The sequence below is a fragment of the Budorcas taxicolor genome, chromosome 18 (assembly GCF_023091745.1).
Source record: "Budorcas taxicolor isolate Tak-1 chromosome 18, Takin1.1, whole genome shotgun sequence".
In the NCBI taxonomy this organism is placed as follows: domain Eukaryota; kingdom Metazoa; phylum Chordata; class Mammalia; order Artiodactyla; family Bovidae; genus Budorcas; species Budorcas taxicolor.
In genome coordinates, this window is record NC_068927.1 from 51,117,762 (window position 1) to 51,140,325 (window position 22,564).

The 22,564-nt window shown below is 54.6% G+C and overlaps 2 protein-coding genes across 4 annotated transcripts in view; both read left to right on the top strand.

The window, feature by feature from the left end:
• SPTBN4 (spectrin beta, non-erythrocytic 4) overlaps positions 1–7,478 on the top strand; it is a 75,327-nt gene extending 67,849 nt beyond the window's left edge. Inside the window, exons 28-35 of the mRNA XM_052655941.1 lie at positions 77–161; positions 515–711; positions 1,286–1,911; positions 2,969–3,038; positions 3,682–3,974; positions 5,111–5,284; positions 5,439–5,481; positions 7,073–7,478. Of these exons, the coding sequence (XP_052511901.1) occupies positions 77–161; positions 515–711; positions 1,286–1,911; positions 2,969–3,038; positions 3,682–3,974; positions 5,111–5,284; positions 5,439–5,481; positions 7,073–7,231 (1,647 nt within the window). The 3' untranslated portion in view covers positions 7,232–7,478. The remainder of the gene's footprint in view (positions 1–76; positions 162–514; positions 712–1,285; positions 1,912–2,968; positions 3,039–3,681; positions 3,975–5,110; positions 5,285–5,438; positions 5,482–7,072) is intronic.
• A 1,005-nt stretch (positions 7,479–8,483) lies between these two features.
• Positions 8,484–20,799, top strand: SHKBP1 (SH3KBP1 binding protein 1). Of its 3 annotated transcripts, none has more exons than XM_052655684.1 (18): positions 8,484–8,600; positions 8,832–8,885; positions 8,999–9,044; positions 9,151–9,224; positions 9,529–9,587; positions 9,817–9,897; positions 10,856–11,017; positions 11,097–11,187; positions 11,284–11,474; positions 12,318–12,433; positions 13,451–13,538; positions 13,667–13,783; positions 16,399–16,569; positions 17,715–17,870; positions 18,286–18,382; positions 19,419–19,597; positions 20,185–20,299; positions 20,402–20,799. In XM_052655684.1, exons 1-18 carry the CDS (start codon positions 8,515–8,517, stop codon positions 20,631–20,633), a joined length of 2,115 nt encoding a protein of 704 aa, XP_052511644.1. In that variant the 5' UTR covers positions 8,484–8,514; the 3' UTR covers positions 20,634–20,799. The 3 variants fall into 3 exon arrangements, with proteins under 3 accessions (XP_052511644.1, XP_052511646.1, XP_052511645.1); XM_052655686.1 differs by having other exon boundaries at positions 20,438–20,799; XM_052655685.1 differs by having other exon boundaries at positions 20,188–20,299.
• The last annotated feature ends 1,765 nt before the right edge of the window (positions 20,800–22,564 follow it).

Genomic DNA, 22,564 nt, shown 5'->3' on the forward strand with positions numbered 1-22,564 from the left:
GTTCCCCTTTGTCCTCTGTGCCCATCGGGGTGGGGGGCCAGCCCTGATGCCTCTCCCAACCACCTGCCACTCCCAGATCCAGGCGCAGTTGGACAAGCTGGGGACCAGGAAAGAGGAAGTGTCGGATAAGTGGGACCGCCACTGGGAGTGGCTGCAGCAGAGTGAGTGTGGGCCCAGACACACGGGGCTCAAGGGCACACGGACATCACGCCCCAGCATGTCAGGAAATGCCCAGAGGGTGACAGAGTCATGCTTGCATACCCCCGGATCCCCAGCAGCAAACACGAAGCCCTGGGCGAGTGGACAAGGGGGTTGCCCTGGCACTGACTCCCAACACCTAGGGGAGAAGCTGGTGTCCTCAGAAATAGCCCAGCCCTTCACCTTCCTGCAAAGCCCACAGTGGCCAGGGCTGGGATGGAGGAAGCCAGAGGGGGTGTGGAAGGCCAGAGAAAACAGCCCCCAGGTAGGGCCCCCAGGTGCCCCCAGCACCCTTCCCCTGAATGTCTCTCCTCAGTGCTGGAAGTGCACCAGTTTGCCCAAGAGGCAGTGGTGGCCGATGCCTGGCTGACGGCCCAGGAGCCGCTTTTGCAGAGCCGGGAGCTGGGCAGCAGTGTGGACGAAGTGGAACAGCTTATCCGGCGGCACGAGGCCTTCCGCAAAGCGGCTGCAGCCTGGGAAGAAAGGTTCAGCTCTCTGCGGCGCCTGACCACGGTCAGCACCCCATTTCCTGCCCCAGACCCCACCCCCCCACAGCCCCACGTCCATCTCTCTATATGAGACAAACACATGGGCCAATACACGGCCTCCACACTGTGTTGAATAAGGGCTGAGACAGACCATCACTGTGTTTCCAAGTCCTGGGGGTGAGGGGAGCTTTGATGGGAGAGGGGACAAACTTCCACCTGTCACCAGTGACAGTCCAGGGCTAGGATGGGGGAAGCACAGGGGAACGTGAGAGCCCAGAATCACTTGTCCTGGCCTGGGAGGAGTCTGATCTGATACTTGAAGAATGATGAGATCATTGTAATAAAAAGTCTCAAGATCCTGAAGGAAGGAGGCAATGGGTGGGAATGGAAAGGCACCTACAGAAAGTGATGATTTAACCCGTTATTAAATGAGCGCTAGGTGTTTGCTGGAGAAAATAGGAATTAAGCTTCTGGCCAACCCTGCTTTTTCACTGATAAGAACCAATAAACGGGGCGGTGAGGCAGACGACCCAGAGCCACCTTCCCAGCCCCCACCTCCACCCTGCCCCTCCACTGGAGCCTGGCCCCTCTGTCCCCAGATTGAGAAACTCAAGGCAGAACAGAGCAAGCAGCCGCCCACCCCCCTCCTGGGGCGCAAGTTCTTTGGAGACCCTACGGAACTGGCGGCCAAGGCCGCGCCCCTGCTGCGGCCAGGGGGCTCTGAGAGGGGCTTGGAGCCGCTGGCCCGCCGGGCCTCAGATACGCTCTCGGCTGAGGTGCGGACCCGGGTGGGGTACGTGCGGCAGGAGCTCAAGCCGGAGCGCCTCCAGCCGCGCATCGACCGGCTGCCCGAGGTCCCGGGGAGGGTGGAGCCTACGGCCCAGCCGGCGGCACCAGAGGAAGCCGTTGAGACCCCGGGGGCCCCTGCGGTAGTCGCAGCGGAGCAGGTCAGGCCGCGGCCCGAGCGGCAGGAGTCAGCTGATCGCGCGGAGGAGCTGCCCAGGAGGCGGCGGCCCGAGCGGCAGGAATCGGCCGATCAATCCGAGGAGGCTGCGCGGAGGCGGCGGCCAGAGCGGCAGGAGTCAACGGAGCACGAGGTGGCACACAGCCTTACCCTGGGCCGCTACGAGCAGATGGAGAGGCGGCGGGAGCGGCGGGAGCGGCGGCTGGAGCGGCAGGAGTCCAGCGAACAGGAGATGCCCATCAGAGGAGACTTGGCCAAGGGGTGAGGCCTAGGGAGTGAAGGAAGGGGGACAAGGAGAGCTCCTGGAGTCGCGCAGGCCCAGAGGCCAGGGTTCCCAGGCTCAGAATGGCTTAGCTCCCTAGATACATTCGTGGTACCCATTGTACAGGGGTGTAAACGGAAAGAAGCTGAAAGAGGGTAGGAGTCACGCTCAATAACCCACAGTGGCTGTGGCTTCCTTCAGGTGCAGGTTGTCAGGTACCTGGTCCTGACCCCTGCTTCAAATCCCCTGGGTGACCCTGAGCAAGGATTTCATCCTCTCTGCATCTCAGTTTCTCCACTGGGCTAACAGTGGAACCATCACCTCTCTGATTGAAGTTAAGATCCTTCATCACCATCTCCACTTTATAAACTGGGGACTGTAATCACACACTTTATGGATGGAGCAACTGAGGCTCAGAGAGGGCAAGTCACTCAGTTTGGGTGAAACAAGACTGGAACCCAGACCTTTCAGAATCCAGAATTAATGAGAATGTGTCATGTGGATCACTTCAATCAGCCGTGTCCCCAGAAAGAGGCCTTTGGTCAAAGACGTTTCAGTAACAGTGATTTCCAGACCCCTTTTAAATTTTGTATTTCACGAACACTGGTCGGGCGCCCACTCTGTGTGTGATGTGTGCTAGGGAGAGCAACGACCCAACCAGCTCCAGCCCTGCTTTCAGGTGGCTCAGTCCAGGGGAAGAAACAGACTAGTCACTGGAGAGTATGATGCAGAGTGATCAGGGGCTGGGAGGGGGCAAATCCAGGGAGCCTGAAAGCTTAGGGGATGGGTGGAAAAGGCAATGGTGTGGGCACTGGTTTGCATTTTGGTCTTTGTGTCGCTTAAAACTCAAGAGGGCAGAGAGGTTCCATCGTGCACTTCGCAGACAGTGCTGAGCACCTGTGGTGTGTAAGGCAGACAGCCAAGACAGGCAGCTGCGGAAGTGGACGGGGACCTGGCCTCTCAGGCTAAGATGTGGAGGCTCCTCCGGCCACCCAGGCTGGTCTCTGGGAGAAGGCATCCCAGTCCCAGTGAATCTTTCTGTGCCCCTGCCCCCAGGAAGGCCACCCTGGCTGACATTGTGGAGCAACTGCAGGAGAAAGAGGCAGGCCCAGGGCTCCCTGTTGGGGTAAGTTGAGCCTCGGCATGGGTGGGGGTATGGGGGCCCCTCTCAGAGCAGGAATTAGGATTCCAGAAACACAGGAGCCTAGCCCTGCCCCCTATCTGAACTGTGCAGAGATTCTTGGGATGGACAGCGGCCCTGAGACACCTACCACAGTCTGAAATTTTCTCCCTTAGAAAGATGAGGCCACCGACCTGAGATTCCTACTACCACACACACACACACACACACACACACACACACACACACATTCCAGGCTTCCCACAGTTGTCCTAGACCCTTTCCTCTAAGCACAGCAGGGGTCTCAATAGTCCTTACTGACAACTATACACAAACAGAGAAAGCCCCAGATTCCTCCTCCTACAGATAGATGGGACACCCACCTGCCCGTATCCCCACCTCCATAGGACCAGACCCCATACCCCCAAGATCTAGAGGGATTCCGAACATGAGTCCTGACAGGCCCACTCCCAAGATCCGGGGAGCCCTTAAGCGTTGGGACTCCAACCCTGAGGTCCTCCCAGACTCGCCTCCAAGACAGATAGCCCTGCAGACAGATGGGACCCCCCAGGCCCGTGAGTTCCCCCAGACAGATGGCCCCCCACGCCCCACTATGGACAGCACCCCTCTTCCCCCTCCCTTCACACAGCCTTCGCTGCCTCAGCCTCGCGAACTTCCCCCCGGCCGCCTGCCCAACGGGCTTGAGCCGCCCGAGCGGACACCTCGGCCGGACCGGCCGCGGGCCCGGGACCGGCCCAAGCCGAGACGGCGGCCTCGGCCCCGAGAGGGTGGTGAGGGCGGGGGAAGCCGGCGCTCGCGCTCCGCCCCGGCCCAGGGCGGCTCCGCCCCCGCGCCTCCACCACCGCCCACTCATACAGTGCAGCACGAGGGCTTCCTGCTGCGCAAGCGCGAGCTCGACGCTAACCGCAAGTCGTCCAACCGGTGAGCGTGTGGGCGGGGTTTTGGAAGGCGGATTCCAAGCTCAGTGTCCAATGAATGAATAGGTGGACCTGGAGAAGGGGTGGGGCAAAACTCTGGGCGCCCAACCCGTGGCGGGGTAGGCGGGGCCTGAGAAGGGGGCCTTAACTTCAAAGAGTCAAGCAATGAACCGGAGAAGCGGGGCTTAAGGTTAGTGTGTCCAATGGGTGAGCCGGCGGAGCTTAGATGGGACGAGACCTGAAGAAGGCGTTATTGCTACTCAAGTCTCAGATCAACCAACCCAGGAGTAAACTAGAGCTAACAGCAAACTAGATATGGGATCTAGTCTAGAGGGTTCTCAAGATCTGTGAGGTGGAGCCTGGAGAGGTCCTTCAGCCAAAGAGTAGGGTGGGTGAATTTATTTCAGTTTCAGATTGCAGAAGGGTCTGATGAGAGACTGATCCGAAACTAAGGAGTGGGGGGCACCTCATATAGGTTTCCTTCCGGATGGGGGGCCTAACAATGATGTGTCTACTCTTGGGAGTCCAGCTCGGGATTGTCCAACTGGGAGTCAGAATCTAGCGAGAGGTGGAACCCAGAAGGGAAGAGTTGAACAAGCAGAATGAGTTGGGCGGGACAGATTGAGGTTTTGTCTGTGGGGTCTGGAGTTAGCCTTTCCTCCTTGTACTGAGACCAAGGGGCACCTTAGGAATATTTTGCTTGTGGGAGACTTCCTCTTCGGTTGGGGCTTTGGTTGAATGGGGAAATAAGAATTCCTCTTTTCAGGCGTAGGCCAGTAGATCAGCCCTTCTGGGGATGAGGGTGAGCAGGGGTGGAGGAGTAACAAGGAACATGCCCAAGCAAAGGCTTGTGGAGGAGACAGCCTAAGTGTTGCCTTCAGGAATTTCAGTGTGGGAGGGGATAAGGAAGAGCAGTTCCAGCAGGGGCCAGTCTGGGCAAAGGCTTGGTTCCCAGAGACAGAGACACTCTTCTCAGCTTCACAACTGCCATAAGGAGGAGTACTCCCGGTGTGTGGCTCAACTAAGGCAAAGGCCCAGAGGGAGGAAGGCTCAGGCATATGCAGCCCCCGAAGGGTATCAATGAAGAAAACCCAGGCAGAGTGCTTCGACTCTGCCTTGAGCCCCATCTCATCGCCCCAGGTCATGGGTGAGCCTGTACTGCGTGCTCAGCAAGGGGGAGCTGGGTTTCTACAAGGACGCCAAGGGCCCGGCATCCGGGGGCACACACGGCGGGGAGCCACTGCTCAGCCTGCACAAGGCCACCAGCGAGGTGGCTAGTGACTACAAGAAAAAGAAGCATGTCTTCAAGCTCCAGTGAGCCCCCTCAATGGGCGGGCGGGAGGTTTCCAGACCCAGCTTCCCCCTCCCAACAATACCGTGTTCCCCTGGAGGATAGTCGGTAGATGGGTGGATGGGTGGGCTGGGCCCCTGGTCCTGGAGCCCCCAAGTCTTGTGTCCTCTCCCACAGGACCCAGGACGGCAGTGAGTTTTTGCTCCAGGCTAAAGATGAGGTGAGATCCGTTCCTTTCTCTCCCTATTCCAACCTCAGGAACTACCTGGCTGGCTGGCTGGCTCCTGGCCCTGAGTGATGGGGCTGTGAAGAGGGAAAGTGCAAGCCAGAGTTTACCTGGGCTGAATGGGCAAGCCCATGGCAATGAGAGTTCAGAAGTTCCTAGCCAAACTGTGGGAGATGGAGGATCAGAAGGGCTGCCTGGAGGCCCCAGGATAAAGTCCAACTTCTTTGCCTTGGCTTCTGAGATGAGACTGAAAAGTTAGGAGGGCATTAGCTTTAAAAAATAAAAAAACAATGAACTGCAAGTGCAAGGAAACAGAGGTACAGAATTGCAAAGGGTTAACTGTGCTGAAGGACAGTTCAAGGAAGAAATTTCTTAGAAAGGTTCCCTGAGGCTGGATCTCTTAAGGACACTGTGGGTCATTCAGAGAAGGCTAGCATTTATTCTAAGTACACTAGGGAGGGACTTCCCTGGCAGTCAAGTGGTTAGAACTCTGCTTTCACTGCTGAGGGCTGGCTGGGGTTCAATCCCTGGTCAGGGAGCTAAGATCCCACAAGCTGAAAAAACAGAACAACAAACAAAAAAACAATTCTAAGGGCATGAGGAATCCGTGGAAGAGTTTTGAGCAAGGGAAGGTTACAGTGCTGCCTAAGAAAGATCCCTTTGGCTACCAGTGTGCAGGGTGGATTGGAGAGGGCAAGAATGGAGGAGGGAAGCACGGGAGGTGGCCAAGGCAGGGACCTAGGTGGGAAAGCACAAGGCTGGACCAGGACAGGCCTGTGGGGAGGGGTTGAGGAGGTAGATGAGAGGGAGGAATGTGAGCGGACCTTGGGACTGGGGCTAAGGGGAAAGGTAAGGGAAGGAGGAGCAGGCACAGAGGTGGTTTGAAGAGATGTTAAAAATAGTAACACTTGATACCCATTCATGTTCCCAAGAAGCTATGAAGTAGGCCTTTATTCTCTTTTAATTATCTTTAAAATGGAAGTAAAAATAGTTTTCCATCATAGGGTTATTGTGAGAATTAAATAAGTTGATACAAGTAGAATACTTACTGAGCTGGGAAAATACAGTGTCTGCTGATATTATTGTTTCTTGTTGTTTTATCTCTCTAGTGGGAGTTAGATGTAATCCAATTGCATTGGATTAAGTGAGTTGATCCATAGAAGTGCTTAGAACAGTGTGTGTGTGTTAGTCACTCCGTCGTATCCGACTCTTTTGTAACCCCATGGACTAACTGCCCCCTGCCAGGCTGTTCTGTCCATGAAATTCTCCAGGCAAGAATATTGGAGTGGGTTGCCATTCCCTTCTCCAGGGGATCTTCCCAACCCAAGGGATCGAACCCAGGTCTCCTGCATTGCAGAGGGATTCTTTACTGTCTGAGCCACTAAGGAAGAGCTAGGCACAAAATAGGTACTAAGTAACTAAGTAACTATTTACATCGTCATCATCGTTGTTGTTATTTTTATTATTACCCCGTTTAATAGATGAGGAAGCTGAGGTTCAGAGTGGGCAGTCAGATTCCAGACTCATATATTACTCAGTTTCCTCTCTTCCAAATATCGACTATGTGCCCTATTTCTCTCTCTAGGAGGAGATGAACGGCTGGCTGGAGGCTGTGGCCGCCTCAGTTGGTGAACACGCCGAAATCGCCCGCTGGGGCCAGACACAACCCACCACGTCGTCCACAGATGAGGGCAACCCCAAGCGGGAGGCAGGGGAGCGCAGGGCCAGCGGGCGCCGGAAGTGACTTCCCACCTTCTCGACCCTCCTCCCTGCACCGTGGGCACAAAGACACTTTCTCTTCCGCAGGGGCGGGAGCCCCTAGTCCCACCAACACTGAGGACGCGCCATGACTGGCACTGGAAAGGAGGAGACTTCTCCTGCACCCCAAGAAGTGGTGGGGGGATTGCTGCCCCTATAGCCATATCTCGGCCCCTTCCCGCTCGCCACCCCCACCCCAGGTGCTGGGGCTCTATTATTTTTATGCAATAACTGAGCTTGGGGGGGCGGGGGACGGGTAAGGGGCCAGCTGAGCCAAGCCCCCTGCCCCACGAAGCTGGGGTGGTAGGGGCGATAATTCCCGTACCCCCCTCCGCCCTAGGGACGGGCATGGGGGCGCTGGTGAGGTCCCCTGGACCATCCAGGGTGCTAGGGGGTGGGGAGGGGACGCCCCCTCCCCGCCTTTACCTCACTTCCAATGCTGCCTTGATCTCTGTCTGGGAAGGAGGCGTGAAAGGGGCCCTGGCCTCCGCACTCCGCTGTCTCAGAGCCATGCGGTAATTCCTTAGTTTATTTTTGCAAAACGTCGACCTCCTCCTCCCCCGCCCCGCATCCGCGAAGGCTTTTAATGGGAGGGGCGTCAAAGCTCAAAACTGTCTTCCTCTCTCCTCCCCCCTCTAGTTGTAAATACGACATCGTGAGGGGAGGGGCGAGGGGAAGCCCTCCCCCCTGCATGCTTCTGGCTGGAGCACCTCCCTGGGGAGCGGGGGAACTGGGTTGTGGGCAGCCCCCGTGGCCACCTGGAGAAGCCGCTGGTGTCCAGGGGTGAGGAGAGGTGTGGCAGGCGCACACTCTATGTACCTATAATAAATCTTTTGGCTTTGACGGTCTATGCTGGTTTCTTCGCGTTTCATGGGCTGCGCCCAGGAGGATTGGGTGGAGCGACAGGAAGAAACTGTTTTACGGAGGACATTTAGATGTCCCTCTTGGTGTGGACTAATTTCGAGGTCTAAACTCGTGTTCCCGATTAAGCACCTAGATGCCACTCCTAAATTGGGAATCCCGGAGGGATGAGAAACGGTCTGCTATCCGTGGTAACTAAACTTCCCCAAAGGAGCCGCTCGGTCCGCCCCGTCCAGGACAGGAAAGGCGGGACCCTTTAAGGAGGCGGAGAAGAGAACTGCGATGGGCGAGCGTTTTGCCCAATCGCCAGCTGCTCTGGGAGTCTGAAGCCCAATGAGCACGCGGTGGGGGCGGGGGCGGGATGCACACCCGGAAGCGGGTGCAGGCCGGCCGGCTAGCCCGGGGGCCATGGCGGCCGCGGCCCCTGCAGTCGACGGGGTCCTCGGTCGAGGGCCTCCCGGAGAGGTGATTCATCTGAATGTGGGAGGCAAGAGGTGAGTGTAAGAGTTTCTTGAGTCATTACTCTCGGGGCCGGGGACCCGGCTGGGAATACCCGCCTCTCCCGCGGGGGGAATTCTGTCCATCAAGGATTGCTCCGCCCCCTGCTGGAGGCGCGGGAGCCTGGATGGATGCTGGGGGAGGGAGGGAAGCTTACCCGGTGCTGAGACTGGGGGCCGCATTCTTCATCCTCCATCATCTCGCGTCCGCTCACCGTCCCCGCACAGATTCAGTACCTCTCGCCAGACTCTCACCTGGATCCCAGACTCCTTCTTCTCCAGGTGATTGGGGAAGCGAGTTTAGCGTTGGGGACGGGAGGGTTGGGTATGGGGAGACCTCATCTCCCCGTCACACACACTCCGGCCCGTGACACCTCTGCGTCCCCTCCCTGCAGTCTTCTGAGCGGACGCATCTCGACACTGAAAGATGAGACCGGAGCTGTGAGTAGAGCGAGAGCTGAAACGGGGCGGCTGGTAGGAGGAGGGACAGGAGCCACACTCAGCCCCGCTCTTGGCCCCATCTATTCTCTGCCTCCCTTCCCCGCAGATCTTCATCGACAGGGACCCCACCGTCTTCGCTCCCATCCTCAACTTCCTGCGCACCAAAGAGTTGGACCCTAGGTGGGCATAGAAGATAATGGGGAGTCCCCCACGTCTTTACCCCTTGAGAAGTCTCTTCTTCCCCTCAGAATGTTCACTTAAGTTCTTTAGAATATCCCTCCCCAACACACACACACACAGACACACACACACAGACACACACACACACGTTTTCACCACCCAGATCATTTCTTCTTTAGAATCTTGATACCATCCACATTTGCTACCTCTTGAGAGTCTGTGCAGTTTCAGAATCTTGGTCCTCAGAATTCTCTGCCCACTCCCACTCCCCAGACCCTGACACCTAGTCAATTCTACTACCCAGGGGTGTCCACGGTTCCAGTCTCCTCCATGAAGCCCAGTTCTATGGGCTGACTCCTCTGGGTAAGTGGGCCCACCCCCTTAGCATCCTCATAGAAAACTAGCCCTCTAATGATACCCTCTCTTTCTTCTCACTTCTGAAAGAAGGTGGGGTTAGAGCTGAGGGCACTGGATTTGGTGTCCTGAGTCTCAGGGGAGTGGTGGTATTCTGTGGAGAAGGAGATAGGGGAGGGGAAAAGGTTCTGCCTCAGCCTTCTCCAAGTCCCAGCCTGTGTGAGTCCTTCTGCCTCAGTTCGTCGTCTACAGCTTCTTGAAGAGTTGGATCGATCTTCTTGTGGAAACGTCCTCTTTACTGGTTACTTGCCTCCACCAGGTGGGAACTACTAAGGAATACAGGGTGGGGGGGTTAAAGACTACATTTCCCATAAGGCTGCAGCCCTTGCCTGCCTCAGCTGTGATCCCTGAGACACTATGGTAGTTGTAGTTCTACATCAGATGCTTTGACTAATGCTTGGAGAGGAAGTAGGAAACTGCATTTCCAGTGAGGCAATGGGCCAATCTCGTCCCCTTGAGGCTCAAGCTTGCCTTGGAGCCTGATGGAAGTTGTAGTCCAGTTTTGATTTCCTTGTAGAGAGTCTTAGGGAGAACTGGTGTCCTTTGCATGGAGGGGAGAAATATTAAAGGAGAGTTATTGACTGTAATCCCCAAGGAGCAGCCAGTCCACTGGTCATGAAAAATATGCCCCAGTGGTTATTGGGAACTATAGTCTACTATGCTTTGCTGATTGGTAGAAGGTACAGAGTTGGGGAGTTCAGTTTATGACTTTATTTCCCTAACTTCAGTCAGTACCTGTCACCTTCATGAAGTTTGCCAAGTATGAAGACCTACTGTTCTCTTAGTTTGTTCCTGTATTTTTTTATTATTATTTTAAATAGAAGCTTTATATCACTGCTTTTTATGCCATAAATAAGTGGATGTGAAATAATCCTTAAACATAACAGTGTAAGTAAACTCTGGGTAGATGCTGTTGCCTGCCAAGGGAACAGGCTTCCATTTCTTAAAAGGAAAGATTAACAAACATTGAAGGGGTATCATTATCATCACAGCCCCAAACTGATTCTTTGTGATGGGCTCAAAGGAACTGATAAGGGAGCAGCTCACTGTGATTCAGTGTCACTTAATGCCATGTCTCTGCACCACCAAAAATCTTTCTAGGAGACGATGCTACCTGTGTGGGAAAATCAGTATCTGGCATGTTTTAAGTGTTTGCTCTGTGACAGTTTTTACAGTCATTACAATGATTGTTGCTCTGCCCCTTCTTTCTGCCATAGTGTTCCCGGTGAAGCGGCGCAACCGGCACAGCCTGGTGGGGCCCCAGCAAGCAGGGGGCCGCCCAGCCCCTGTCCGACGGAGCAACACGATGCCCCCCAACCTGGGCAATGCAGGGCTGCTGGGCCGAATGCTGGATGAGAAATCCCCTCCCTCCCCATCAGGTACATTTCTGTCTCATGGGAGATCGGGGTAGCCAGTGGGCCCTGTGACCCTGCCCTGATCCCTGCCTTTCCCCCTAAGGGCTACCCGAGGAGCCGGGGATGGTGCGCCTGGTGTGTGGACACCACAACTGGATTGCCGTGGCCTATACCCAGTTTCTTGTCTGCTATAGGTGCTCAGGGAGGGTGGTGGGAGGAGGCCTTGAGCCCTGTTGATGCGGGTAGGGGATGCTCAGGGTGAAGGTTGGTGATGTCCCCCATTCCTCCAGGCTGAAGGAAGCCTCCGGCTGGCAGCTGGTATTCTCCAGTCCCCGCCTGGACTGGCCCATTGAGCGCCTGGCACTCACAGCCCGGGTGCTTGGTGGGGCCTTGGGAGAGCATGACAAGATGGTGGCAGTAGCCACAGGCAGCGAGATCCTGCTGTGGGCTCTGCAGCCAGAAGGCGGTGGCTCTGAGATAGGTAAGAGAGAGAGCCTGGGCTTCCCTGGTGGCTCAGCGGTAAAGAATCTGCCTGCAGTGCAGGAGACCCGGATTCGATCCTTGGGTTGGGAAGATCCCCCAGAGAAGGGAAGGGCAACCCACTCCAGTATTGTTGCCTGGAGAATTTTCATGAACAGAGGAGCCTGGCCGGCTACAGTCTGTGGGGTCCCAAAGAGTCGGGCACAACTGAGCAACTAACACTTTCACTTTCTCTCTGAGATAGGTATGGCCCCAGGCTTTTTCTAGAACCCCTTCACCCTTTATAATTCTGCTCCAACCTGTGGTTTGTTAAAACAGCCACTCTACACAATTCTCATACCTGTAAGACTTTGTGTTGTTACGATGCGCCAACCCTTTGAAATTCTGTATCCCATTAGCATTCCTTGGTCTGGTAGAAAAATCCACCCACATACAGTTCTCTCCTCTGTCAGAATTCACGGCCCTGTTAGATCTCTTTGCTTTGGTCGAATTCTCCATGCCAGTAGAATCCCCAAACCTGTTAGAATCTGTTCCCATTAGAAGAAATCTGACTCCTAAGACTAATCTGTTCCCTGACCAATCTTAATCCTCGTGAGAATCCTCTGCCACCCGTAGGGTTTTTTGCCTTTGTTGAAAATCTCAGCTGAATTCCACACCCCCTTAGAGTCCCACACCCCAGCAGGAATCTAGCCCATCGTAATCCTCTGTAATTCCTGCTGGAATCCTCTAGTCTGTAAAGACTCTAAGACTGAATTGAATCCTCTGGCCCTCGGAGTTCTCCCTGCCACCCCACTTCTCCCACTGTGAGAGGGGGTCCTGGCCGAGCCCTTCTCACCCTCTGCAGGAGTCTTCCACCTGGGGGTGCCTGTGGAAGCCTTGTTCTTCGTTGGGAACCAGCTCATCGCCACAAGCCACACAGGGCGTATTGGCGTGTGGAACGCTGTCACCAAGCACTGGCAGGTCAGGGAGCTGGCCAGCCTGGCTGCCTCTTTCCCAGTCGTCTAGGCAAGCCAGACCCAAGGAGGGGTTCCTTTCTGGCCCACCTGACCAGGAAAGAACCAAAGAATCTGGTCGTGGGCCAGATGCAGTGTCAGGGTGAGGTGGGGTATGATAAAGGCCTAATGAGGATCTGGGAGGCTTTCCTGGAAGGCGGGCTGCTGAGCTGACATGAAGGATGGGTGGTGGCTTTGGAAAGGAAGAGAGGGATCTTCAGGCACTGGGGTGGCCAAGCAGGTAAGGGGAGATGGTGTAGGAGGCTGAAACCAAGACATATGTGCAAACATCTGTCATTCTCTTTGCACTCACCCCAAGCTCTGTCCAGCATGTGAAATATGTGTGTGTTCAACATATATATACACCTACAGCGTTGTTTTCTAAAGTGTGAGTTTGGGTAAGAGAGATGGACAAGCAAAGAAAGAAGAGAGAAAGAAACAGAAATGGAGAGAAATAAATAGAAACAGGAAGTCAGAGGCAAGACAGAGAGCGAGAAAGAGGGTGGATGGAGAGAGCCCGGGACTAAATGATTGTGTTAGATGAAGGGACCACAGAGAGATAGATGGAGATGAATAAAGAAATGTCAGGGATAATAAATAAAAGAGAAAACAACCAAACAAAAAAAAGAAATGTCAGGGAATTCACTGGAGGTCCAGTGGTTAGGACTGTGCTCTTTCAGTGCTCTGGTCCAAGTTCAATCCCTGGTTGGGGAACTACGATCCTGCAAGCTGCATGGCCTGACCAAAAAAAAAAAAAAAAAGAAGTGTTGGGATGTCAGAAGGACAAAGTCAAGGAGAGACTAATAGCGCCCAGCGAGAGTCATTCAGAGACAGACGTCAGGGACGCAGACTTGGGCCAGGCAAGGCTGGGAGGAGTGAGCCTAGAAACCCTGCCTGGTGGGTGGCGCTGGAACAGAGAAGCGAAGGCCACCGCAAGGGGTGCCACAGTGAGGGCCACCCTGGCCACAGCCCTCCCCGCCCGCAGGTCCAGGAGGTGCAACCCATCACCAGTTACGACGCTGCCGGCTCTTTCCTGCTCCTGGGCTGCAACAACGGCTCCATCTACTATGTGGGTGAGCAGCGGCCAGCACCCCAGCTATCCGAGAGCCTCCCTTCGGAGGTGGGAGAGGAGGGGAAAGGCTGGGCTACCTTGAACCAACCCGCTTATCCTCCGTGCCCCGCCCACCCCCGCCGCCCGCAGATGTGCAGAAATTCCCCCTGCGCATGAAGGACAACGACCTCCTGGTCAGCGAGCTCTACCGGGACCCGGCGGAGGACGGGGTCACAGCCCTGAGCGTCTACCTCACCCCCAAGACCAGTAAGCTATGGCTCAGCCTTGCCCCTCTGCCACGAGCAGCCAGCCCCAGCCCCAGCCCATGGCAGTCTCCCCACCACTTGACACTTGTGTAGCATGGGCCAGTGAGATACATTGAGAGGGAGACACATTCGACTCATTCAGTCATTCCACAGTTACTAAGCACCACTTATATGTAAGCACTGCGCTAGGTGCTAGCCATGGCAGGCTTCTCCACCAAGGGCAAAGCTGACCTCTTGTAGCTCTTCTTTGTGTTTCTTTCTCATCTCTGTGATTAGGGCATGATGCTTGCACGCTACTAAAACAAAGAGGATGTGTGACTTGAGAATTCCCTAGCCCTCCAGTTGTTAGGACTTCGTGCTCTCACTGCAGAGAGTCTGGGTTCGAGTCCTGGTCAGAGAACTAAAATCCCATTAGCCTCAGGGTGTGGCCAAACTATACTGCCCCCATCAAAAAAAAAAAAAAAAATCTGAAATAAAAACAAAAAGAGGATGTGTGTCTTACACGGGGTGAAGCTGAGTTCTCCAACTTGGAACAGTCTTTGTGTTTTGTTTTCTTGATCGCAAATGCAGAGAAATAGATTAATTTTTTATTTGTTTTTACTGAGATACAATCTCCATCCCATAAAGTCCACAGTTCAGTGATTTTTAGCAGGTTCACAAAGCTGTGCCACCATCACCACTATCTAACTTCAGAATGTTCTCAGCACTGAAAGAGAAACCCCATGCTCGTTGGCAGTCACGCCTGTCCCCACTCCTGACTGCCCCAGGCACCTCTAACCCGCCTTCTGGCTCTATGGATTTGCCTGTTCTAGATGTTTCATGTAAAGGAAATCATACAGTATATGGCTTTTTGTGTCTGGCTTTTTTCACTTTGCATAGTGATTAATTTTATTTTATGGTTAGTGCTTTCTGGAGCTTGAGATGTCTTTCCCTACCTGCAAGTTGCAAAGACTTTTTTCCTTTATTTTCTTCTAGAAGCTTTGCATATTTTGCTTTTACACATAGGTCTCTGTTCCATTTCAGATTAACTTTGGTGTGCGGTGTGAGGTAGAGGTCACAGTACATTTTTTCTAGCAGGAGTAAACTAATAACGTTTAACTTCACAGCCTGTCATCGCATAAATCCCCTTTCTTTCTTTTTAAACTTTATTTATTTTTGGCCATGCCTCACAACTTGTGGGATCTTAATCCCCCACCAGGGATCAAACCCAGGTCCTTGGCAGGGAGCATGCGGAGCGCCAACCACTGGACTGCCAGGGAATTCCCAAGGGCCTTTTTCTTATTTCACTGACTTACTCCTTTTCTCCTCACCACATGGCACTGTTCTGTCATGCATGTTTAATATTTATCTTTTCATTTGTATGTGCCCTTAAAAAATGCGTATTATGGACATGTTTTTGAATTTGCATAAACAGTATTGAGTATATATCTGAGTTTATATACTTTACTTTGATCCATCCTGCCTAAGCTTCCCTTGTGGCTCAGCTGGTAAAGAATCCACCTGCAATGCAGGAGACCTGGGATCGATCCCTAGATTGGGAAGATCCCCTAGAGAAGGGAAAGGCTACCCACTCCAGTATTCTGGCCTGGAGAATTCCATGGACTGTATAGTCCATGTGGTCGCAAAGAGTTGGACACGACTGAGCGATTTTCACTTCACTTTGCTAAGTCGCTTCAGTCGTGTCCGACTCTATACGACCCCATAGCCGGCAGCCCACCAGGCTCCCCAGTCCCTGGGATTCTCCAGGCAAGAACACTGGAGTGGGTTTCCATTTCCTTCTCCAGTGCATGAAAGTGAAAAGTGAAAGCGAAGTCGCTCAGTCATGTCTGACTCTTAGTGACCCCATGGACTGCAGCCCACCAGGCTCCTCCATCCATGGGGTTTTCCATGGATGTGGAAGTACTGGAGTGGGGTGCCATTCACTTCACTTATCCTGCCTTAAATTAAATGTCTATCCATGTTGCTACGCATCACCTGAATTCATTGCTTTTAACTCATGCACAAAATAGTAAAACCACCTTTTACCCACATTCCTTAAGATGGTCCATTAAGTGTGTGACATTACAACATACCTTTTCCCCTGTGGAAAGCTGACAGTGGGGGAGGAGTCCCTCAGGCATACAGGGTTGCATTTTCTTGTCTTGCTGCCTGTTTTTAAACTTTTTTCCCCACCGTGCAGCTTGTAGGATCTTAGTTCCCTGACCAAGGATGGAACCCTGGCCACGGTAGTGAAAGTGCTGAGTCCTAACCACTGAATTGCCAGGGAATTGTCACTGCTATCTGTCTGTATGTCCCTTTCCATGTTTCCCTGTTTTTCTCAAATTCCGTCTTTCTCTCTGTCAGTCTCTGTTTCTATAACCCTCCCTGTTTCTGCTTTTCTACCACTTTCTCTGTTTTTCTCTCTCTTCCCCGACTCCTCTTAGCTCTGTCTCTGTGTCTTCATCTCTGTCTCTGGTTCTCTTTGTCTGCTCCATCCCTCTCTCTTCCATCGCCTTGTTCTCTCCCCTCCCTTTTACTTTCTGACTCCGTGTCTGTTCCTTGCTGACTCTTTCTCCCTGCCCCAGTTTCTGTCTGTCTGTGACCCCATCCCTCTCTTCCTCCCCGGCTCCTCGCCAGGTGACAGTGGAAACTGGATTGAGATCGCCTACGGGACCAGCTCAGGGGGCGTGCGGGTCATCGTGCAGCACCCCGAGACGGTGGGCTCGGGGCCTCAGCTCTTCCAGACCTTCACCGTGCACCGCAGCCCTGTCACCAAGATCATGCTCTCGGAGAAGCACCTCATCTCAGGTGAGTCTCACCCCGCTGCCCCGGGCCTCTTTCTCCCTGCAAGAGGGATGGCTCCGCTGGGAGCATGAGGCCAGGCGGATGAGGGTCTCCACTGGGGAGGGACGTGGTGTGGGGAGTGGCCTCCAGAGAATTCCGTGAAGGAGAGCAGTCTGGGGGAGAGTGAATTGCCAGGAGAGGGGAGAATTCATCAATTTCACCATTGCCAGGCACGGGATACTGTGATAAACAAGACAGGCCAAGTCCCTACCCTGTGGAGCTGACAGGCAAGAGTACTTGAGTGGGTTGCCATTTCCTTCTCCAGGGGATCTTCCCGACCCAGGGATCAAACCCAGGTCTCCCGCGTTGCAGGCAGACGCTTTACCCTCTAAGCCACCAGGGAAGCCCCCTAGTTGGGGCATCAGATGATAAATCAATACAAATATAAATCACTGACAGTGATGGGGGCCGTGAATAAAAACAAGGCTGTGTGAGAAACTAGAGAGCACCAGGGTCATGAGAGTGCGTGGTTCGGGAATTCCTTCCTGATGAAGCGCTTTGAACAGAAATGAGCAGTGCAGATCAACGGGGACAAGCATTCCCGGCAAAGGGAACAGGCACTGCGAAGGCTCTCAGACATGAGGACGATTGACATACCTAAGGAAGCCCAGAGTAGAGTGGGCAAGGACGAGGGTGGGAGGTGATGGGGTAGGTCAGGGGGACCTTGTAACCCCTGCAGAAGACTTGGTCCTTAAGCCTGAGTGAGATGGCACCGCAGGAGGGCTCCCAGCAGAGGAGGGCTGTGGCCTGATGCAGGTGCTCACAGGGTCCCTCTGACTGCACATGGGGACAGACTGGCGGGCAGGAAGGCCAGGGAGGACGCTGTTGCAGTGGTCCAGGCAGAAGATGAGGCAGACAGGACCGGGGTGGGGGCGGGTTGGGGTCAGTGGGCAGGGAAAGGCAAGATCAGCCTCTGGAATGACTTGGAGGCAGAGCCAACAGGATTGGTAACTCTAGAATTCTGGGGAAGAGAGGATGAAGAAAGGGAAGAATTCAGAGGGGCTGGGATCCCAACACCTTGGAAAGGAGATCATCTCGGGGCTCAGGAAGGTCAGGCAGTGGCCATTCCCCTGCCAGGCCTGACCTGCTGCTGCCCTCTGGCTCCCCAGTTTGTGCCGACAGCAACCACGTGCGGACGTGGTCCGTGACTCGCTTCCGCGGCATGATTTCCACCCAGCCCGGCTCCACCCCGCTCGCTTCGTTCAAGATCCTGGCGTTGGAGTCCGCCGACGGACATGGCGGCTGCAGTGCTGGCAATGACATTGGTGCCTCCTAGCCCCTGGCCCCCACCCCCACAGACCCTGCATGACCTCCACCCACCTCCGCTGATCCCTTTCCTCACTCCTGAAGGCCTCTCTTGACCCACCCAATTGATGGAGTTGACCTCCACCGACTACCACCTGTCCCCTCCTGACCGCCACTTACTCCCAGCTGCCCCACTTGGATTCTGTTACCCCCACTGATCCCTGCCGATCCAGGACACTCCCCCTGATATGCCTGAACTCCACAGACTATTGCTGACCCTCGACCCTCTCTGACCTTGCCCAGCTCCAGCATCCTGGGGATGGAGACCTAGTCCTGGGTTGGGAGATTCAACTGTGGGGAAAGGGGCAGAGTCTTAGGGTCTGGAGGTCCCAGAGACCCCAGCTGGCCCTGACAGCCCCCCTCTACCTGGCCCAGGCCCCTACGGTGAGCGAGATGACCAGCAAGTGTTCATTCAGAAGGTGGTGCCAAGTGCCAGCCAGCTGTTCGTGCGTCTTTCATCTACTGGTCAGCGGTGAGGACCATCCCGTCAAACAGGGAGGGTGGTCAGTGCAGAGGCAGGATGTCAGCCAGGTCACAGAGGTCAGAAGGGCATCTCAGCCAAGGGGGCACCACAGGAGCTGAGGCTGGGAAGGAGCGCAAGCCTGGTCCTAGGTGTAGGGCCTGGGGGTATCAAAGGTGTGACAGGTGTGAATGGGAGTGAAGCTGGAACAACCCCAGGTACCTGTGTAGTTGTGGCCTGGATGGGGGCCGGTGGCGGTGAGGGCTGGGATGGGGGAAGGATGGGAAACCATGGGAACCCAGAGGCGGTGCTTGCGTCAGCCTGGGAACAGGGGTCTCTTGAAGAGGGGCCTCTGAACAAAGACCATGAGGATAAATAGGGGCAAAGAGAAGAAAGGAGGAAGAGGACAGGTGTGCCTGGCTGAATGGGCAGCATGTGCCAAGGCTGGAATGGCCAAAGAGGTAACTAGAGACGTGCTTGTGGTCTCTGGGGGCTGGAGCACAGAGCTGGAGGTGAGCGTTGAGGCTGCAGCAGGGCAGAGCCTTGCTGATCGTATGGAACAAACAAGACTGTCGTGCATGTTCTGGGAGCCAAGGCTGTGCTCAGGGGGATGGACTGGAGGTTGGGAGAGAGGAGGCTGGGACAGATGGCTGGCTGGAGAGGGTAGGGCTTGACCAGGGCCAGATGGGGAGAGGGGAAGGGGCCCAGGGAGAGAGGCAGGAGGCTGAGTGGACCCACCGTGGGTAATGCTGGCAAGTGAGGGAGCACCGTTCTCCTGAATCAGGAGCAGGGTGGGCAACAGGTCTGGGGAGAGTCCCATTTAGGCCCCATGATGGGTGTGTGGGGCTGGGGACTTCCAGGAGGCCACTGGATCCGCAGGGCTGGAACCCAAGGTCTGGGAGCGACGGAGAAGCTTGGGTGCTCATCGGAGAGGCAGAAAGGGAAGTCATAATGGTGGGGACAGAGGCCTGGGAAGGGTAAAGGACGAGAAGAGGGAGCAGGCCAGGCTCTGGTGTGACCAAGGTACCCCTGCGCCCTCCCCTCTCAGGGTGTGCTCCGTGCGCTCCGTGGACGGCTCACCCACCACCGCCTTCACGGTGCTGGAGTGTGAGGGCTCCCGGAGGCTTGGCTCGCGGCCCCGGCGCTACCTGCTCACCGGCCAGGCCAACGGCAGCCTGGCCATGTGGGACCTGACTACCGCCATGGACGGCCTCGGCCAGGCCCCTGGTACTCCCACCGCACAGTCTTACACTGAACCCCTCTCCACAACCTCCTTCGCCATGCCTGCCCTCTCCAAGCCCTGACCCTCTGACCCTTAGCCTCAACCCCTCCTTACCCATGCTTTTTAAATGTAATTTTAGTTAGTTTCGCCTGTGCTGGGTCTTTGTTGCTTCGAGCAGGCTTTCTCTAGATGAGCAGGGGCTGCTCTCCAGCTGCGGTGCTCGGGCTTCTCATTGTGGTGGCTTCTCTTGTTGCAGAGCACAGGCGCTAGGGTTCACTGGTTCCAGCTGTTGAGCCTCCCGGGCTCTAGGGCACAGGCTGAATAGTTGTGCGGGGGCTTAGTTGCTCTGTGGCAGGTGGGATCTTCCCAAAACAGGGATCGAACCTGTGTCTCCTGCTTTGGCAGGCGGATTCTGAGCCACCAGGGAAGCCCCCTTGCCCTTGCTTTCTAAGCTGTCTCTCTTAGCTTCTGACCCTTGTTCCTTGACCTCTGCACCTTTTTTTCCTATCCTGACCTCAGTCTTTGCACATGACCTTTGTCCCTTGGCCTATGACCCCTGTCTTGCCCCTGACCCTGCTTCCTTGCCCACCAGCAGGGGGCCTGACAGAGGAAGAGCTGATGGAACAGCTGGAGCAGTGTGACCTAGCCCCGCTGGCTTCCTCCAGGGGCTCTCTCCCCAGCCCTTCACCCCGGACCTCTCTCACCAGGTGGGCATGACCAGTGCGGGAGAGGGCAGAACATGGTGGCCTTAGGGGAGGGGGACCCAGCTCCACTCTGATGCCCTTCATTGACCCTCATCACTCCCTCAGTCTCCACTCAGCCTTCAGCAACACCTCCCTGTCCAGCCGTAGGGGGAGCCCAAGCCCCCCACAGGCCGAGGCCCGGCGCCGCGGGGGAGGCAGCTTCGTGGAGCGCTGCCAGGAACTGGTGCGGAGTGGACCGGAGCCCCGGCGGCCACCAACACCAGCCCCCCGGCCCTCCTCGGGTCTCGGAGCTCCCCTCGCACCCCCCAAGAAGAAGCTCAATGAAACTTCCTTCTGAACACAGCTGCCATGGTGCCTTGGGATATCCAGGTCCTGGGGAACTCGGGTGCCTCCCTCGCTTCCTGTCAGAGCCCTGGGTTGAGGGCCAGGGCCTCCTACTGTTACAAGACCCCACACCACCTCCTTTGTCTGGAGCCAGAGTCACCCTTCCTTAATAAAGTTCTCACTGCCAGTGCTTTGGTTGCGGTCTTAGAGGGCTTGGGGACCCCTAGGGAAAGGGTGAGAGAGATGCAGTACCCCTCAGGTCCCTGGCTGTAGATTCAGGGACGTCTGTCTCTCGCAGTTTAAGTGAAGAAGGGGAAATGGCTTGCACTCTGGCTTCAGGCATGGCTGGATCCAGGGCTCAGATACTCATCCGGAATGTCTTTCCATCCTTTGGCTCTGTTCTCCTCTGAGATCATTCTCAGTCAGGTTTTCCCCGCTCTGTGCCAAGATGACTCCGCATAGCTCCTTAGCAACTTTTTCTGTCTGTTGTTCAGTCTCCAAGTCGTATCCAGCTCTTCATGACCCCATGGACAGCAGCGCGCCAGGCTTCCCTGTCCCTCAGCATCTCCCAGAGTGTGCCCAAGCTCATGTCCATTGAATCCGGGATGCTATCCAACCATCTCATCCTCTGTCACCCTCTTCTCCTTCTGCCTTCAATCTTTCCCAGCATCCGGGTCTTTTCCAATGAGTTGGCTGTTCGCATCAAGTGGCCAAAGTATTGGAGTTTCAGCTTCAGCATCAGTCCTTCCAATGAGTATTCAGGGTTGATTTCCTTTAAGATTGACTGGTTGGATCTCCTTGCTGTCCAAGGGACTCTCAAGAGTCTTCTCCAGCACCACAGTTCAAAAGCATCAATTCTGCAGCACTCAACCTTCGTTATGATCCAGCTCTCATATCCATACATGACGACTGTCATGTCTCTTCATAGGAGCAAAATCACAGGATTGATCCTCACTGGCTTAAACTGAATCGGCTGGCCATTCCTGAAGTAATCATTGTGTCCTTCCAGGGATCATGTACCCTCACAAGCCAGGCAGTGAGGTCAGCCCCATGCTGACAGAGTGAAGGAAGAGTTCCTTAAAGGTGAATCAGGATACTATTACCACAAACGGGGATGAATAGGTACAGGCTGGCAGAAACACAGCTGTCAGCTAGGTGACATTTGTGCCCCAAATCTCACCGCTGCAAACACCTTGCCCATCCATATCCCTGGCTGCCCAGTTTTTGCCCCTCTCTTGCTCACAACAGAGAAGGTGTGCAGGATGGCATCAGCTCGCCTCAGCCTTGAGGTTTTCCTCTAGATAATATCTATTCCTCTGGCAGCTCCTCAGGAAAGTTTTCTGCATCTTTTCCTTGGGTCAATGAAAAAACGAGAAAGTGGGTCAACTAAGAACAAGGGATTTTAGAGTGTGCTAGTTCTAGAATTCCAGAGTTTCTGGGATGCCAGAACTGTAATTTGGCAGAATGTTAGGAGATCTAGAACACAGGAATATTCTATAGTGTTAGTAGATGAACAATATTAGGCTTCCCTGCCTATCAAAGAATGCAGACTGCAGAAGTTTCTGAGAAACAACCTGGAAATTTGATGATTCTAGAACAGAAGAGTGTTCTAGAATGCCTATCCCAGTAGGAATGTTTCACAAGCCAGAGATTCTAGAATGCTGAGAATTGTAGGACACAGAAAAGAATCTGGATTACTAGGAAATCTAGAGCACAGCGGTATTCTGGAATGTCAACCCTTTTGGATCACTAGAGAATTGCTTTGCATTCTAAGAAATCCATAGTGTCAATGGGCTCTGGATTGCCAGAGAATCTAGAACATGAAGAGGAGCCCTAAAAGATGAGTGAGTCTAAAACATGAGTGTTCTTGAATGTCTGTGCTCTAGAATATGCGAGTATTTTGTGATGCTCATAGAGCTGGAATATTGAGATAGTTTTTTCCAT